Here is a 17,944-nt window from a genome sequence, read left to right as displayed (position 1 = left end):
GCCTGTCCATCGAACAGTTGTTGAGACATTTTAGTTCACTCTGAAGCAAAAATGGTAACAACATGGTGGTGCCAGAGGGAAAAGTCAGGGGATCATCAGAGTAAGTAGGAGTCATCCTCTGTGGACCATGAATGTCTGTACGAAATGTCTCTATCTCTATTTCTATCTCTACAGCCTTGCTGCTAGTGTGGCTAAGAATACACAGATTAGGTTTGACAAGAACTATAATCAGAGGTAAAAGGCTTTGAATGGTCAGATTTTGATCTCCCATCCAGAGGTAATGCATCCTGTTATTGATCACACACCTGCAGCGTTCACTTCACTTATATCTGTCGTCTCATCTCTGTCCCTCTTTGCCTTTTTAGGAAGACAGTCAAACCAAAGATGGAACTCTTCTCCGCCCCCAGGGCTGAGGTATGTGTAGTAACACTTTTGTAGCTGTTGTTGCTGTGGTTACAATCTCCATGGCCACCCACAGAGTAACAACTTTTTAGTCAAACAACCACGCACAATGCACTGCTTCACCCAGAGAAATAACATGTGATCCTGGGCGTGACTGCATCTCATAACGGACACACACACACACACACACACACACACACACACACACACACACACACACACACACACACACACACACACACACACACAAATAAAAAAGGATGACTTCATTTGTCAGGTTTTTCTCTTCCCTCTTGCCTGTGACTCCGTTGACCTCATCGATAGTTCCCGCCTCGCTTCACTTCCTTTTTTAATTTCTGTTTCCATCTATCTATCTTTCTTATTAGCCCTTCCTCTCCCTCCTCACTTTATCTCCTCCTCGCTATTCCCTCACTTCCCGACCTCCTCCCCCAAACAACCCTCAAGTTGGTCCTGGTTTCCTTGTCCTCTGTCTCTTTCCAAGGTTGTGACCGTCTCTCATCCGTCTCTCGCTCTCATCCTCTCATTTTTATTCCGTTCACGCCCTCATACGGCAACGCCGTTAAAAGAGGAAATAGAAACAGTGTTTATATTCTGTGGCTGTTATCTAGAAGGTGTGTGTTTTGTGAGGTTGTGTAGTTGATGTGGTTCTGGTGAATGCAGGTTAAGGTATTAATGACCTGCCAATTAAATCCTCCAAGGAGGCAAAAAAATTGCTTTTATTTTTTTTTGTACGATCAGCACAATCCCAGACTGACCTTTGAGCACCTATACACACACTTTTGTACTACTATACTTGTGAGGACCCTTACTGAGGGCAGACACAATGCATTCCCCAACCGCTAACCCCAACTTTAGTCATCACAACTAAATGCCAACCCTAAAGGTCCTTGCACACTGAGTCCGAAATTTTCATATGCGTTTTTTTTCGTATCTGTCTTCCTGAAAATTTGTCACGAACAAAAACCTTACACACTGAGTCCGATACGTATTAATTAATCTGTTAAGATTTTTTTGCAAAAACAATACAAAATGTCCTGCTGCTGTCGCTCTTTCTCTCTCCTTCTCCCTCTCTTCTCTCCGCTGGCAGTAACATTACCTCTCTGCCTGTCCTCTCTGCCTGTGTCTTCTTGCATTTGGCACGAGTTGCGCTGCCCTCGCTCTCTGTCTCCATCCCTACACTGTTGCTCTTCTTTTTCTGTCTGCGTTCTCATATTCCCCTCTTCCATACTCCTCATTATTAGCCTACCATCTTGACAGCATACTATCTGAGTTATGAAATGATACGTTGCACTCTGCAAGCGTCTTTCTGTGCTGCATTTCTAGATAGTGTGTAAATGTGATTGACACAACGTGAGGTCGTTTTTAATTTTTTAAAGCGCCCATATTATGCTCATTTTCAGGTTCATAATTGTATTTTAAGGTTGTACCAGAATAGGTTTACATTTACATTTAAATTTAAAAAAACACCATATTTTTGTTGTACTGCACAGCTCTCTCTCACTGCTGCAGATCCTCTTTTCACCTGGTCTCTGTTTTAGCTACAGAGTGAGACCTCTTTTCTTCTTCTTCTTCTTCTGTACTATCTTTGATTGCACTCGCACATGCGCAGTAGCTCAGATGTAGAGCATGTCAGCTAGCTCCATAGACAGTAAAAGAAAGGCTGTTTCTCCAACTTCGGTCAGTTACAAGGCAGGATTAGCTGGGAGACTTCTTCTAAATGAACACATGTAAGTAGTTCTTTTATAGATTATGGTGAACTTGGTGTGTGTTGTAGCAATGCTTTGCTATTGAGAACGAGGTAGCATGCTAGCATTAGCATCCTAACGCTAGCATGCTAACGGTTGCGGTTAGCTAGCTCGTTTCGGCTTGTGACGTAGAAAGCCGTGCCGATTTTGACCAGCTCACCCGGAGACTGAAGGCAGGACACATTCAGAAACCGTGTCTCACACAAAACAGCATGGATGGATTTTTTTCAAAGTTTGTATGTTTGTGGAAGCACCAGAGACAGAAAATAACACCCCAAATCCCAGTTTTTTTTTCATAATATGGGCATTTTAACGTCTGAAAATTCCACACATACATTTTGGACTTAGTGTGCAAGGACCTTTTAATCTGACCTTAGCGTGACTGTGACTCCAAACTTAAACCCCAAACAAAGTCTAAACCTTCAAGCAGCCCTTTGAAGAAATGAGGAGCAGCGGCGAAACATGTCCTCAAAATTTAAATGGGTTCCAACAAAGATAGAAGTACAAGAGCACACATACATGCACATTAATAATAATTAAAACCATCACGGACTATTTTAAAAATGAGCCAATAGAGCTCTACAGTAACTGTGTGTGTGATGCTGTTTGTGTAGGAGTAATAGTACAGTCAGACTGATGGATGGCAGCCATTACTTTGGACCTTGGAAACTGAGATGGACATTTTTCACTGCTGCCTGATGTTTTGTAATCCAAACGATTAATCGATTAATTAATCGAGAAAATAATCAGCAGATAAATCGATAATGAAAATAATCATTAGTTGCAGCCCACTCTGTGGTGGCAGATTTTTTTGTACTTGTTTAAGGAAAATACGATTTTTAAGAATCAGCTATGCACAGAGGTGCCTAGATAAGCTGGAGATTTTCTTGCACTGTGAGGATTTGTGCACTTGATGCACCTTGGCTCAGCTGTGTAAGTGGCTGTGTCTACACTGTATACAGCCACAAAGTTTTAGAATTTCTAAGTGCTGTATCTACACAGGTGAAGTGTATATATATTTTTTAACTTTTCCTAACCTTGCACCACACAGAAAAAGGTCTTTTTCTCACACACACACACACACACACACACACACACACACACACACACACACACACACACACACACACACACACACACACACACACACACACATTGTTTTATTGCCAAACTAAGAGCAAAAACTCCATTTTTCTCTCTCTCTCTCTCTCTCTCTCTCTCTCTCTCTCTCTCTCTCTTTTCTCTCCCACACATTAATTAAAACATGTATACTCTACTCAAAAAAACACCCAGCTTTAATTTTTTCTCTCACTCTTTCTCTCTGAGCAAAATGAGTGCTCCTCTGTGTGTTTGTGTGTCCGGCCGTCTGTTTCTTTTGTCAGTCTTGGGAGGTGGACTTAATCCAAAACAATTAAATAATCAATAGTTGGTCTGAGTCTATGAAAGAACGATAGGGCATTTGTCACAGAAACTGGTGCCTAACACTTCATTCCATGCTCTCATTATTCCTTTCATATTAGGACTGGTGCTTTCTTCCCCAAGGCAAGGCAATTTCCTTGTGGTGGGGCATTCACTTCCAACAAGATCAACCATATTTCCTTTCGTGTATTATAACTGGCTGTCTGTGTAATGGCCTATTTACTGCTGTATATATATTTTGCTGTGTTTTCATTGTAATATAGTCATATGGATAATCTGGGTTAATTGGGTCTTTGTGTGTGGGCTTCTGGTGAGTCACAGGGATGGAACCTCAGAGAATTACACCTATATTCTGCAGCTCTACTGAGCTTTTTGGCTTGTTGTAGGTCACTGTTTTAGTCTCACATCGCTTTATCTGTTTGGTGCACTCTCACCTCTCCCATTATCCTTGTATCAAGCAGCAGCAGGAAGGATCATTCATAGTTTCTGATAACAACCTTCCTCTGGTCACCAAAAAAAAAAATTTATTGCTAAAAAATGATGTCCATTGATTAGCTGTTTAGGGCTTTGTGTCCGTCAGCTTCTTTCTTCTACTTCCAGGTTTTGAAAATAGATCGATTCAATATTTGGGAGCACATGGGATTTGCTAATGCCGAAATGCATGCTGCAGTTTCTCTGTGAAAGTTGAGCAGAAGTTACCTACACACACACACACAACAAAAAAAACACACACACACACACACACACACACACACACACACACACACACACACACACACACACACTAACCTGTGCTCATTCTTATCTGCATACATGCATATCCTCCTGTGATCTTTCACCCCAGGCCTTCTAGGAAGTGGGCCATCTACTTAAAAAAAATAAAAATATCACTGTAGCAATTCTCATCATCGACTCCCTTTCTGACTGGTACGGTCTGGGTGGTCCTCCTGGGGTCAGTGTACCTGTGTATGTGTGTGTGTGTGTGTGTGTGTGTGTGTGTGTGTGTGTGTATGTGTGTGTATACTATATATATATATATATATATATTATATATATATATATATATATATATATATATACATATATATACATATACATATATATATACATATATATATATATATACATATAATACATATACATATATATATATATACATATATATATATATATATATATATATATATATATATGTATGTATGTATATATATATGTATATATATATGTATACAAATATACATGTGTGTGTAGATATATATATATATATATATACATATATATACATATCTATACATACATACATACATACATACATACATACATACATACATACATACATACATACATACATACATACATACATACATACATACACACACACACACTTTGCATGGCTGGTCAAATTACAAATATGTAGTTGTGGAGGCTGTTGTATTTCACACATTACCAGAAAACAGATTTGTAAGGACACAAACTATGGCTGCATTGCCTTCTGGTCTATTTATACTGCTGTGTGTAGAAAAACTGGTGTCTTTGCTTCTAATATGCTATATTTCATCCTACATGGTTGTTGAGTAACATTGCAAAATGGTGAATCATAGAATCAAGCTTTTCCTCTTTGATTCAGAAGGTAGTGCCTTTGCCTGAGAAATTCATTGCTTGTTTGTCTGTCAAACACTTTGGTTGGAGCAACAGATCTCAACATCTGGCCAGATTGTAATAGCCTAATAACCATATCTCTAAATTGCTGCCCACATCTTCATGTTTTAAAGGTTTAAATACTTGACAACTCCTCTGGAGATAGGTCTGGCAATGCAAAACCAACATTTCCCTGACTCTACTGTTAGCCTTGTTGCACCTGTTAGAATGGGGCTAACTACACCTTTGATATCTATTAGATGAAGCAATACGAAGCAGCTGTACAGATAGTAATAGTCGACTTACATAATTTACAACTCTTAAATCTGCATGTTTCTTTGACTGCCATGAAAAACATTAACAATTTAAAACACTAAGCAAATTGTAAGTTGTTTTGCAGTGTGAATAATTGTTGAATGTGTCACAGTTAACAGAATTCCTGGTTTTGATTTGTTCACCCTTTCCACCCTTTTTAACATTTTGCTTATCTCAAAGTTGTTGTTTTTTGCTAGCCGGATGCCAAAAACTAGTATTTAATAAAAAAAAAAAACTGGATGCACAATTGCCACATTTTATGCATCTGTTTAAATGGCGTACACTCAACTACTGTAGTCAACTATCATATGGTGCTCAGCACTGAGTTGTTATGCTTCACTCATCAAGTTGACTACATGGATTAGTTGGCTAAACTGTTGGTAGAGACACAGAGGAAGACAGAGACGGGGGGACAAAAAACAAATGATATCAAAGAAACGGACTGAAATAGAGACAAAGTGACAGCAACAACAGGTCAAAGTAAAAGGATGAAGAGGTGGAACAATGAAAGCGAGGGATGAAAGGCGGCATAGAGAGAGGGGGAATTGCTTTGTCACATCATATTTGGTGTTTGTGTTGGAGATAGTAGCTTATCGCCTCCAACACATTTTCACATCATCTATAAATTACTGCCAGCGGCAGGTCAGCATTATAATAAAACAGCGTCTGGAATAAAGCATTAAAAATAGCAGCCCCAAATTCGTGTGTGCGTGTGTGTGTGTGTCTCCTCGGGGTCAGGATAATCTCAAAGGATTGTTAATCCAGCCAGCTCCCTCACTCCCCAGCTTCATTATAATCTACCACCAGCCCCTGTCTCATTTTCTGTGGACACACACACACATACAGGTACACTCACACACACACTTGCACATGCAGTCATTCATTCGCACACAGACACGTACATAGAGTTGAACATGAACTTCAAAAGCATGTAATGAGCTAAATGACTCTAAAACACTCCTGACATTACACTGCCTCACTCACCCACTCACCCAGGCTGCTGTGAGGATTACCACACAGTCACTCGCTATGAAACAACCACATGAAAACTGCAGCGTTCTATCAGCCCTCCGCAGCCCTGCACCTCTCTTTAACTTTAACTTTTCTTATCCTCCTCGTCCTCCTCCTCTTCTTCACCTACCTCCCACTGCTTTAACCGCTCCTCGTTCTTTTTTGGTCTCGCTGTACCTCTCCTGATTCTTCAACTCTCTCTTTTTTTAGTTTGACTGTCCTCTAGTGATTCCTCTCCTACTGTGGTTGTAATTCAAACGTGTGTGTGTGTGTGTGTGTGTGTGGTGTGCGTGGAAAAGTGTGCACAGTACAAGTGCTATTAGAATGAAGAGATTATTGTTGCTTTAGTGTGTTGGTGCATTTGTAAAAACTTGTGTGTGTGTGTGTGTTGGTGTGTGTGTAATTGTCGTACTTTATCATGTGTCTGTTCGAGGAGTCTCTTTGCAAAAGGACAGGAACTGGTTTAAAGCATCGGTAATGACTACTGAGATCTACTTTAAATGCAAATTCAACTCGGGCAGGCTTTTATTCCAGATGCACTGATGCTAACCAGCACAGTCGACATCACGCACACACGCATACACACACACACACACACACACACACACACACACACACACACACACACACACACACACACACACCCTTGCATTGTAGCGTGGCATCTCCTCAGCTACCACTTTGCAAACATGCTTTTTACTTCACCTCCCACAGACATACAGTACACTCACTCACACACACACACACACACACACACACACACACACACACAGGGGCACCCTAAACACTAAAGTTATTACTAGCAAGTCCAGTATATTCTGTATATGCTCACGAAAGCACTGCATACATGAATGTAGTGCTGAAATTGTTAGTCACTTAATTGATTAGTCATTGGTTAATCACTTAAGTCATTAATCAAACAAATGTGCTAATCGGTTACGGCTTCTCACATGTGAGGATTTGCTGCATCTCCGTTTTAGATCATTGTGAAATTAGTCATATTTGGGTTTTAGACTGTTGATAGAGCAAAACAAGACATTTGAAGACGTCTCCCTGGGTAACAGGGATCGGCATTATACACTATTTTTCAAACTTTCGTATAATAATATACATATGTGTTGATAATGGAAATAATCATTAGTTGCAGCATTAACACACGCTTTCAAACACTTAAAATAGATTCACCAATACCATTAAATATATTACATGCAAATCTGCTCCACGCAAACACACAGAACAGCTGCATAACTGAACACATGAAATGATCATTCTGTAGCATTCCTTCTTTCTCATTTTCTTCCTTTCTTTGACTCTCTCTCACTCACACGTACACATCTCACAGGTTTGCCTCTTTTTCTTATCAGTTATCTCTTCCTCACAAACATTTACTTCTTCAAGAGGATACATTCATCCGTGTTTTCTCTTGCATCCCTTCACTCTCTCTCTCTCAATAACACACACGCGCGAACACTCACTCCAAACTTCACTCCTTTTGTGCGTCAATTCTCTCTCATCAAAAAAATCTTAACTTTTTCAAACTGAAAAAATAAAAAAAGAAGCATCTCTTATCCCTCTTCTGTCTGTCTGCTGTCTCTCTTTCTCTCACTTATACACAAATACTCAAACAATATTATCCCTCAGCAAAAAGTGTGTTTTACCTGTCTGCTCTCACCGTCTCTTCTCTTTGTGTTGAATGTGTCCGTCTCTCTCCTCTCTTGTTCCTCTCGCCTCTCACTGACGTGTGTGTGTGGTTTCTTCTTTGTATGTGTGTTTTTTGTCTGTGTGTGTGTGTGTGTGCGTGTGTCCCAGGCGATATTTGACTTTCGCGGCAACGGCAAGGCGGAGTTGAACCTGAAGAAGGGAGAGGTGATCTTCCTGCTGCAACGAGTCAACGCAGACTGGCTGGAGGTAAGAACAGAGAGAGAAAGAGCGAGAGCGTTGGAGGGGGGGAGAAAGAGAGTGAGAGAGTGAAGGACGGAGAGAGAAAAGTAGAGAAGGAGAGAGGGAGGGAAAGAGTGGGAGAATGGAAGGCATTAAAAGACGGGTGAGATGGATGGGAAAGAAATACAGTAGAAGAGGTGGAGGGGGGGGAGGGAGACATAAGCCAAGAAGAGAGAACAAATGAAAAGAGGAGGAGAGAAGGAAGCATCTTAATGGTGATGGGGAAGTAGAGGAAAGAGAAGAGTGGTGGAAGAAGAGACCAGGCAAGGGCAAGAGATGAAGAAATGATAGGAAAGGAAAGAAGGAGGGAGGGAAGGAAGGAGAGAGGTAAAGATTCTACAACAGAGAGAGGGAGATAATGGGAAAGAGCAGGAAAGATGAACAGGAAAGATGAAGAATGAAATGAAAAAGACCGAGCTGGAGCTAAACAGAAATATGAAAAGTGAGGGTATAAATTAATAAAGGCTAAATGAAAAGTCAAAAGAAAAGAGAACAGTGGAAGATGTTGCTAGCTGAGTAAGTGGATGCACTACCACCTCCTCTCCAGCTTTTTAAGAAAATGGCCAAAAGTCAAATTTACAGTTTTCGTGTCCACGTGGCCATATGTGTGAGCGTGTCCAACACCCACTGTAGTACAAATAGAAAGGTTATGGCATTATAAAGGCATGATCGTCCCAGGGTGGTGTGGAAGAAGGTGACTGGTCTACGCAGAGACCTGACCTCCACCCAGGCTACATTTACATTGCTACGTTTTGGTTTTAAAAACGAATATCTTTTGCTACATTTGCACCTCGCGTTCACACTGCTCTGGCGTTTCAGAGCCCCTAAACCGGAGGAATTTGAAAACACTTCTGACCCCGTTTTGGTTCGGAATCTGCAGGGTTGTGTTGAAAACGAAACACACACCCCGCCCCCAGCTCCCCCCGCTTGTTTGTTTCTTTCGTTTTTCCTCCTCCCTTTTCGCCCAGTTTTTTTTTTTATTTTACCAAAATGGCAACTACTACAGCAGGGCGGAGTATACATGCTGCCTCCTGTTTACCCTGGTCTCGCGCATGCCCAGTATAAGAGAATGCTGATGAGATATGCGGTTTGGGCGTGTTAGATTAAACGGAGATTAGTTCTTCTTCTACTGGAGCTAAAAACACTTGATATAGAAAATCAAGTAAAATGTAGCCCCTATCCAGCTCCTATGGGGAAAAACTGGAACATCACTTGTGAGCCAGTCCTGATCATTCACCATCAGTGCCCGACCTCACTAATGCTCTCGTTGCATTTCCCCCCGACTCATTTCCTGGTTCTCCTTCTCCATAAACAACATGGAATCAAGGAGAGGGTTAACTTTTCCTGTTACATATATCCCACCGTGGTCAGAAAGCACAGGGGAGACACTTTGTTTCTCCCACTATGCCTCTAGAGTCGCTACTCTCTCCGAAGCTAATCCTCCTCACTCTCTCACTCGCTCTACCGCACACTCCCCACGCACACACACACACACACGCCGGCCCCGCTATTCTCTTAAAGAGATTGACGCGCACACACCAACACACATGTATAAACTTCAGGCCACTCACGTAGGCTACGGCAAAAGCTCTGCGTGGAGCCTCCGCAGAACCATAAATCAGGCTTAAATGTGAGCAAATCCCTGCAGCCAGGTCCCCAATTCTTGTACAAAGCCTTTCCAGAAGAGAGGAGGCTGAGCAGCAGATGAATAGAGAAGATGTCAGTGGTTTTGAAATGACATATTTAAAATAAATCTCATATGGCTCTGGCAGTGAGGTATCCACATAATTTGTTTGGGTGTCCATAACGTTTTGGCCATGGAGTGTACATTTCCATTTTGCTTTATTTTATGATCATGTTTGTTTCGTTTTTTTTTTTAATGAGCACATCTGTGACACCTTGGAAAATGTTGGAAGCAATTAAACAAAAGAGTCCCTACACAAGTTGCAGCAGTGAACAAGTTAATTACAGAATATAATATAAGAAACATTAGAACTCATGTCATCCCCACATGGCAGCAGCAGCTGAGTACACTGACCACAAAGTATCTCCACAGATGTGACTGGAGGCGCCATGCTCCAGTTTCCTTCAGAGGAACAATTACTCAATGAACAAAGTGTCCTGATTACACACTGCACGCCGTCCAAAAATGGGATGTGGGGCATTTTAATTAGCTGCTCAACATGAAAATGCAACACTGGAACACTGGTGCTGGCAAATAGTTAAAGAAAGGTCAGGAAATGTGTTTGGTAGAGATGTGTAAGGTGTTGAGATAGAGTGTGAGAGAGAAGCCAGGGAGTGGGTGAGTGGGAGAGGGAGAGAGATGGAGGAGGTGGAAGCAGAGAGAGAGAGAGAGAGAGAGAGAGAGAGAGAGAATCAACATGGAAGGAGGAGGAGGACGGTGCACTTATCTTGCCTCTGGCTTTCTAAAAGAGATCCAAAAATTGTAACTGAAAACACTGATAATGTATTAATTCTTATATAACACTACGAAAACACTATCTTGTTCTTCTCTTGTTGGCAACTTTGCATCCATGCTACTAGTAAGTGTTTTGTTTTTTGGCGTGGTTAAGGTTCATGCAACGCTAAGAACTTTTAAGGTGACGGCGTGCCTTTTGATTTAGTCAGTGGACAAAACGGCTGTGGGTGGAAAATGTGAAGAATCCAACGTGGTGCATCAAGGTGAATGTTTCAAACACACCAGTGGAGAGAAACCTGGACCTTTTCAGGGTTCCCAGAGAAAATGAAAAAAAATAAATAAATACTTTCTATTTCATGAGCAGCTTCTGTAAAGCTCAGGGGCAGGGCAAGAGGGGGCAAAAAAAACAAGACTTGATGGTATCATTTTAAACTAAGACCTTATTAAAATGATCAACCAACCTACAACCTAACTGATAACTGTAAAAATGAGAAACTATGCCATGTCTACGTCTATCTACATTTCAGTGAAGATTCTTAATTCTTATTATTTAATATCGTTTACTGTTGCCTGATCACACGGATTATTTTTTTTTTTTCTTTTACATAAAACTGTTGCCTAATGCTGCTGTGTGTGTGTTTATGCAGACACACTCAGACGCCAGGGGTCTTGTAAAAAGGCTGCATGGTTTTGAGTGCTCGAACATCAGCATATTATGAACAAGCTAATTATTCTGGGAAACTTCTCTCTAGATGCACGTCCCTGCTGCTTTATTGTGTTTCTCTCCTTTTAGATCTTCAACCCATCTCATCATCGGTCCCTTATCACTCCATCCTCCGGGTCTCTACTCATTTGCATTTCTCATCACCTCTTTATCCGTATCTTCTCATCCTTTCCCTGCTGTCTTCTGCCCTTCTGTCTTCTACTCAGGGCACCGTGAACAATCAAACAGGTATTTTCCCACTATCCTTTGTGAAGATCATTAAGCCCCTCCCAGAGAGTGACTCCGAAGGTGAGGGTGGAGGCCCCACCTACAGCTGTCTGCGCTGCCTCATGCTCACCCCCTCTGGAGTCAACACCAGGTCTGTTTATGCCTACTGTAGTTCACGCTTCACGACTTTCAAAGTCGTCAAAACCTTCCACTGTGTGGATGTCATGAGTACTAAAAGCACAGATTGTGGGGGAAATTAAGTGAAGGGTAGCTAGAGCACGCGCAGCACCCCAGACTTCAGGTTGGATGTGATCTACTGTGCGCTAAAAGCCCTCTAAAAGTTGAGATTGTAGCTCGCAGAAATCTGGAACAGTTGGAGTGCTTCTTTTTTTTAGCCTGGGAACCAGACAGATCTGCAAGCTCATGTTTAATTTGCTCTGGCAGATGGATTTCTAGACTAGACTTATATTATATGGGCGGGACGATGACTGACTAACTTGTGGCACCTTCGCACTTTACGCAACTCTGATTGGTTGTTTTATTGCCATAATAAGTATACTTATGTGGAATTTGCCTTGGTGAAAGGTGCATACATAAACAAACATATTATACATTAATACGAAATAAGAAGAAATACAGAAGTGTGTGTGTGTATAAATATATATATATATATATATATATATATATATATATATATATATATATATATATACATACATACATACATACATACATACATACATACATACATACATACATACATACATACATACATACATACACAAAGTAACTGTTGCATAAGAAAAAAGGCTGGATGGGTTTGCAAAGAATAAATAGTATATGCAATGGGCAGATGTAAAGTCCAGGATGAAAGTTAGTGCAAGTGTAGAGACTATGGATGGGGGGGGGTGAAGTGTAAGTAAGGTTTTTGGTCCGCAGCATCCTGCCAGAGGGGAGGAGTTCAGTTTGTGTCCGGGGCGACAGGGATCGGCTACAATATCTGGTTCCACCTTCAGGAGTGAATGTTTCAGGCCGGTCTAAATGTTGTATTCCTTCTTCCAGAGATGTGTGTGTACAGGAGGACCTCACTATCCAGCCGACGTACAAGGACCTACTGTCTCGTATGAGGTGGGTGAATACCACGTTCTATAGACATTTCTGTAACTCGCTGTCACTGGGGCCATTTTTCATAGGTAGAAACCAAAGATTTGTGTGAAGTCTGTGTTTTATGTCATCTTTTAATTTCATTTACACCTGTGTGGTTTTGAGAGAAATAGGAGGATCAATTTTGTGGGTGTTAAGAGCCGACTGTTGTTTAGCTGTGGAGGGGGAAATGATTGTATGCCACCTCGCACCTGTGAGTGAATCACAGCACCTTCCGTGTGATAATGGAACATAAAACTATTTGATTGAAGCTTAAAGTAGATGCAGCGACGCATGCGACAATTGCACTACTTTTTGCATGAAAGCTCCAAAAGATTTCACATCATAATCGCATTATGCAAGCCTTTTCCCAGTTCTGCCACTGCTTTCCTACTAGCATTACATCAGTGAAAAAGTACTTGTTGTTGACTTGTAATCTTTCACCTCAACTTTGTAAAGCACGTGTGAAGTGCTCAACGTGTTTTATTGAGGCCATTTTAATAAATTAGACTTGAAATGATGGTGATTTAAATCCCAAATTATCCTGTTTTGTTCTTTCATCTTTGCGTAGCAGGGCAGATTCCCATATCGATAAACCAACGTGACATGTGTGACCACACTTTCGGCATTTTAACTTCCTCAGTATATTCTGTCTGTTAATCCCAGAACAAAGAAGAATGAGTAAAAGTCCATTAATTCCCCGGCCGGTGCCTGAGGGGCATCACATTTAACTGTTCTGCAATGCAAACCTGCAAATTGCCAGTCGCCCATCGCTCGTCAAATTAGTTCCTGCAGGACCTCCGACTGCTCCCCCCCCACCTTCCACAGCACTTCCATCACAGGATGCATATGCTTATTACAAGATCATATCTGTTCTTCTCTGTCTTGTTCTCTTTCATTCTCCCTCTCCCTCTATCTCTCATTATCTGGTAATTTGGAAAGGTGAGCGCTACAATGATTAGCCCTCCCCATTCATAATCAGTTCATTTCTTCCGCTTATCTGCTCATTAGTGTTTTTCTGTGTTCAGGCCTATTGTGCCCTGGAGAAAGATGGATGAGACCCTGGTCTTGAGTTTTAATATGCCTTAGCACTGATAAAGGGAGGGGGGTGGGGAGTGAAGAGAGCGGGGGAGGAGAGGTTGGTGGTGGTGGTGGAGGTATGAGGAGATAGTGAGTAGGAAAAGAGAAGAGGGAGGATTTTGTTAAACAAGAAAGAGGAAGAACCAAAGAAATAGTGAAATAGTGTACCAACTGAAATGTTGCTTAACTATTGGATAATGAAATAACTTGAAATCTAATGCCTTGCCTCAAGTGTAAATGAGTCTAAAATGGAATCAAACCAGTGAATAAGATGTTACATCACATTAATAATAATAATAATAATAATAATAATAATAATAATAATAATAATAATAATAATAACTTTATTTGTATAGCGCCTTTTTAAAAACAAACGGATTACAAAGTACTTTGACAGGAAAAAAAGCACATACAAACCATACATAAATATACACATCAATTCCGTAGACATACCCATAAATGCACAACATGGTGATAGTAAAATAAAAAGAGAGATGGGGCAGCACTAGGACAGAAAAAAAATCACGATTCAATGAACAAAAGGAGTTAACAGGCAGACAATGAGAAAAGATGGTAAAAAGATACATTTGTACCTTGTGTGATTTTGAGTGTGCAAGGTTATCATCCACACTTTTAACGCGTTTAATTACACTCACACTAGCAGTGTTGTATCAGCGGATACAACCAGAGAGAGACTCCAGCAATGCTGCTACTATACTGCCCTCACCACCAACACTAAACTAGCATTTGAGTGTGTATATGGTGTAATCGTATACACTGTGACCATGCTACCGCTAAAGTAAGATAGCTTTATGTGTTACAAATCTCTACAAGATTTAGATTGGAAATATATGTCCTCTAATGAGGAAAAAAAACACTTTTACTTTCAGCGCTGTTGGCAGGAAGCGACTTTGAATATGTCTTTGCATGTCCTTCATCAGACATAACACTCCATCATGTTGTGCCTCTAGGAATTCCATTAACTCAAAACTTCATAAACTGTGACTGTCTCTCTCTATTTCTGTCTTTTCTATGTCTCTCTCTCTCTCTCTGTCTCTGTCTCTGTCTTATTCATTCCTGGACACAAACATTACTCTCTGCCCATGCAAAGAAAAGTGAATATAGAGAAGGTGGTAACTTCATATCTGCACTTATTACCCAATTCCTTTGGTCCAGCCCATGTTTTCTTAATGATTATTCCCGCAGCAACATTTTAATTAAACTGTAACATATCAACAAAAGCCATGTGGGGGCAGTCATTTCCTTCACTGAAAGAATGGTGCAGGGTTTTCTTGTTATGTCTTCGTTAAATGTCTTTATTGCTTTTAATAATAAAATCCTATAAATAAAATAAGAATATTAAAAAAAAAAACTATAATAATAATAATAATAATACACACCTCCACCTCTTTTTATGCCCTGGGTCTTCTATCTTTTATCGTCCATAGAGAACTGAATAAGCTTCTGAATCACAAATACTGTATGTTAAAAGTTGGTACATTAAGTTATTTAAGTGCCGTTTCCATAAACAACTGATATTGCAGCTGTACCATTTTCAAATGTGCATTTAAAAAAAATACAGTGAGGTTGTTGCTGTTTGTCTTTCATCTTTATTTCTTTACATTTTTGTTTGGAAATATATTTCAACATGTCGAAAGCTAGATTTCAATTGCTCTCTCATGCTTTATCTTGCACAACAAAAAGCTAAAGAAAAAGGAGTTATAATGTATTTACACCACATAATGATTGTTGATTACAAAATGTCATGGTTGTTTATTGAAGTTGCATGAGCGTCACACAAAACAACTTTGACCTCCTTTTATTTCCTTTTTGGAGATATTTTGGGAATTCTTCAATCTTGGTGTTGTTTAGGTTTAAACTTGAGTCTGGCGGCTCTGATGTATTAAACTCAAATGAATAAAAGTAAAAAGGAAAACTTGTGAAAAAGGATGTCTAGGCTTTAAGGGTAACTACCGTTTTTTTTCAACCTGGACCTTATTTTCCTATGTTTTTTGTGTCTAAGTGACTGATGGGAACAACAATCTTTGACATTGGTCCAGTTTTAAGCAAGATCGCTGCAGTCGGCAGCGGCTAAACAAGCTACAATGTAAGTTAACGGGGCAATTGTGCAGCTTGTATTTACATTCACAAAAGTGCATGTTTTACCACTGACTCATTAATATTCTAAGTGTCTGACAACGTTATGGAAAGGATTTCTAAGGAGGTCAACCTTTCTGTTAAGGAGTAAGATCCTTTTTTTTTTTTTTACGTAAAAACATTGGTGATATTGCGTTCGCTAAACCCACCAGACTCCATGTAAACAAACCATAATTTTAGCATCGTAAAATACACTTCATTCAAAGTCGAGAAAAACTAAATAAAACTATGAAAAGCCGTTTTGGGTCGTCTTTCCACTTTTCCAACCATAACAACTATAGTTTTGGTTAAAATATCAGTTTACACGCTAAAAGTATTGTCTTTTTTAGTTTAGCACTAGCAACCTCAGAGCTGTTTCTGGTTAAACAGAAAGGTCTTAAAGAGGTTTTAATAAGGCCTATCTCTGTAGGGATCCTTTCCTTAATGTTGTCAGACACTTAGAATAATAATCTGAGCCTGTCAGTGTACAAATAAAGCACTTTTAGTGGACCACATTGACGAACACATTTGCCCCATAGGGTTACGTTGCAGCCCGGTTTGTTGCTGTCTGTTACAGCGTTCACGCTTAATACTGGACCAAATTCAAAGATTGTTGTTCCTATCAGTCACTTAGACACAAAACATAGCAAAAGTCCAGGAGTCCAGGTTAAAATAAACCAAATTACCCTTTAAAATATCTAAAAACACCTGTAGTCATTATCTCCCTGTCCGTGTCTCTCTTTTCAGGAACGTCTTCCAGGTGGACGACATCGCCATCAACTACCGCGACCACGAGGGCGACCTCATCCGTATCCTCGACGACGACGACGTCCAGTTGATGATCAGGCAGAGCCGCGATCAGCAGGGAAAAGTCAACAGACCTGTCAATCAGTTTCCGTGGGAACTGCATGTGACCATGGCCTCTGACCTTTCTGTCTACAATGTTGAGGCCTGAGAGTCGAAACAAAGGGAAGTAGAGAAGTCTTTTAGCATTAGGGTTTTCTTTTTTATTCATTCACAGTTACAAGTTACAAATGTCACTGCTGTTTCAGTTCGGTACATTTCACTTAGGAATAAACTAATTTAATAACATGTTTAATGCTTTAGTTTTGTTCTTGTTGGAAGTTGTTGCTGTACACTGGAGAGACAGAGCAGTACACCGATGGGTATGCGCAGTCTAAGCTTGGGAACCGCAGCTCAGAGCAAATAAAACGTTAAGGTACAAATCACCTCACTCTTTTTATTACTGTTAATTCAGTGCTACAGGTGAAAATCTTAACTTAAAATTGGCTCCTTACCTGGTAAGTTGCTGGCTAATGTTAGCTTGCTGGCTCACTAGCTAACTGGTCAGCTACCAATACAGATCGAATAAAAAAACGTAATTATGTTGGGGAAAATGCAGCTATTTTATTAGAATGACATGAATAAACGTTACTAAACGTAACGTGAATAAATTTGAATGCATTCTAACCAGTGATGGTGTTTAACAATAAATACTACAACTCTCATAATTTCACACAACTTTCCAACGTCATCAAAAGTCCATGTTTACAATCCATTGTTTTGGTTGAGAGACACCTAGCAGCAGAAAATTACATATTGTACGTTTAATTGCATGTATCAAAAAGCACAACCTGCATTCACATTTTTTTAATGTGTCTGCATTTCATTCATACTTGCCTTAGGAAATTCAGATATAATATTGCCTTTGCTGGCAGGACAGTTTTTCCTCATCTTTAACGC

At 40.2% G+C, this 17,944-nt stretch overlaps 2 protein-coding genes across 3 annotated transcripts in view; one reads left to right on the top strand and one right to left on the bottom strand.

Moving 5' to 3' along the window:
* The window catches only part of pvalb7 (parvalbumin 7), a 38,291-nt gene extending 29,983 nt beyond the window's left edge, over positions 1-8,308 (bottom strand). Inside the window, exon 1 of one of the 2 annotated variants that reach the window (XM_039805696.1) lies at positions 8,210-8,308. The gene's annotated coding sequence lies outside the window, so the exon portion shown is untranslated. The remainder of the gene's footprint in view (positions 1-8,209) is intronic. The other variant, XM_039805704.1, reaches the window with a different exon arrangement.
* ncf4 (neutrophil cytosolic factor 4) overlaps positions 1-17,430 on the top strand; it is a 32,591-nt gene extending 15,161 nt beyond the window's left edge. Inside the window, exons 6-10 of the mRNA XM_039805684.1 lie at positions 366-414; positions 8,361-8,459; positions 11,842-11,993; positions 12,905-12,970; positions 16,949-17,430. Of these exons, the coding sequence (XP_039661618.1) occupies positions 366-414; positions 8,361-8,459; positions 11,842-11,993; positions 12,905-12,970; positions 16,949-17,156 (574 nt within the window). The 3' untranslated portion in view covers positions 17,157-17,430. The remainder of the gene's footprint in view (positions 1-365; positions 415-8,360; positions 8,460-11,841; positions 11,994-12,904; positions 12,971-16,948) is intronic.
* Positions 17,431-17,944: the final 514 nt, after the last annotated feature.

This window comes from Perca fluviatilis, chromosome 1 (assembly GCF_010015445.1).
Source record: "Perca fluviatilis chromosome 1, GENO_Pfluv_1.0, whole genome shotgun sequence".
NCBI lineage: Eukaryota > Metazoa > Chordata > Actinopteri > Perciformes > Percidae > Perca > Perca fluviatilis.
This window is presented reverse-complemented; position numbering and strand designations above follow the sequence as displayed.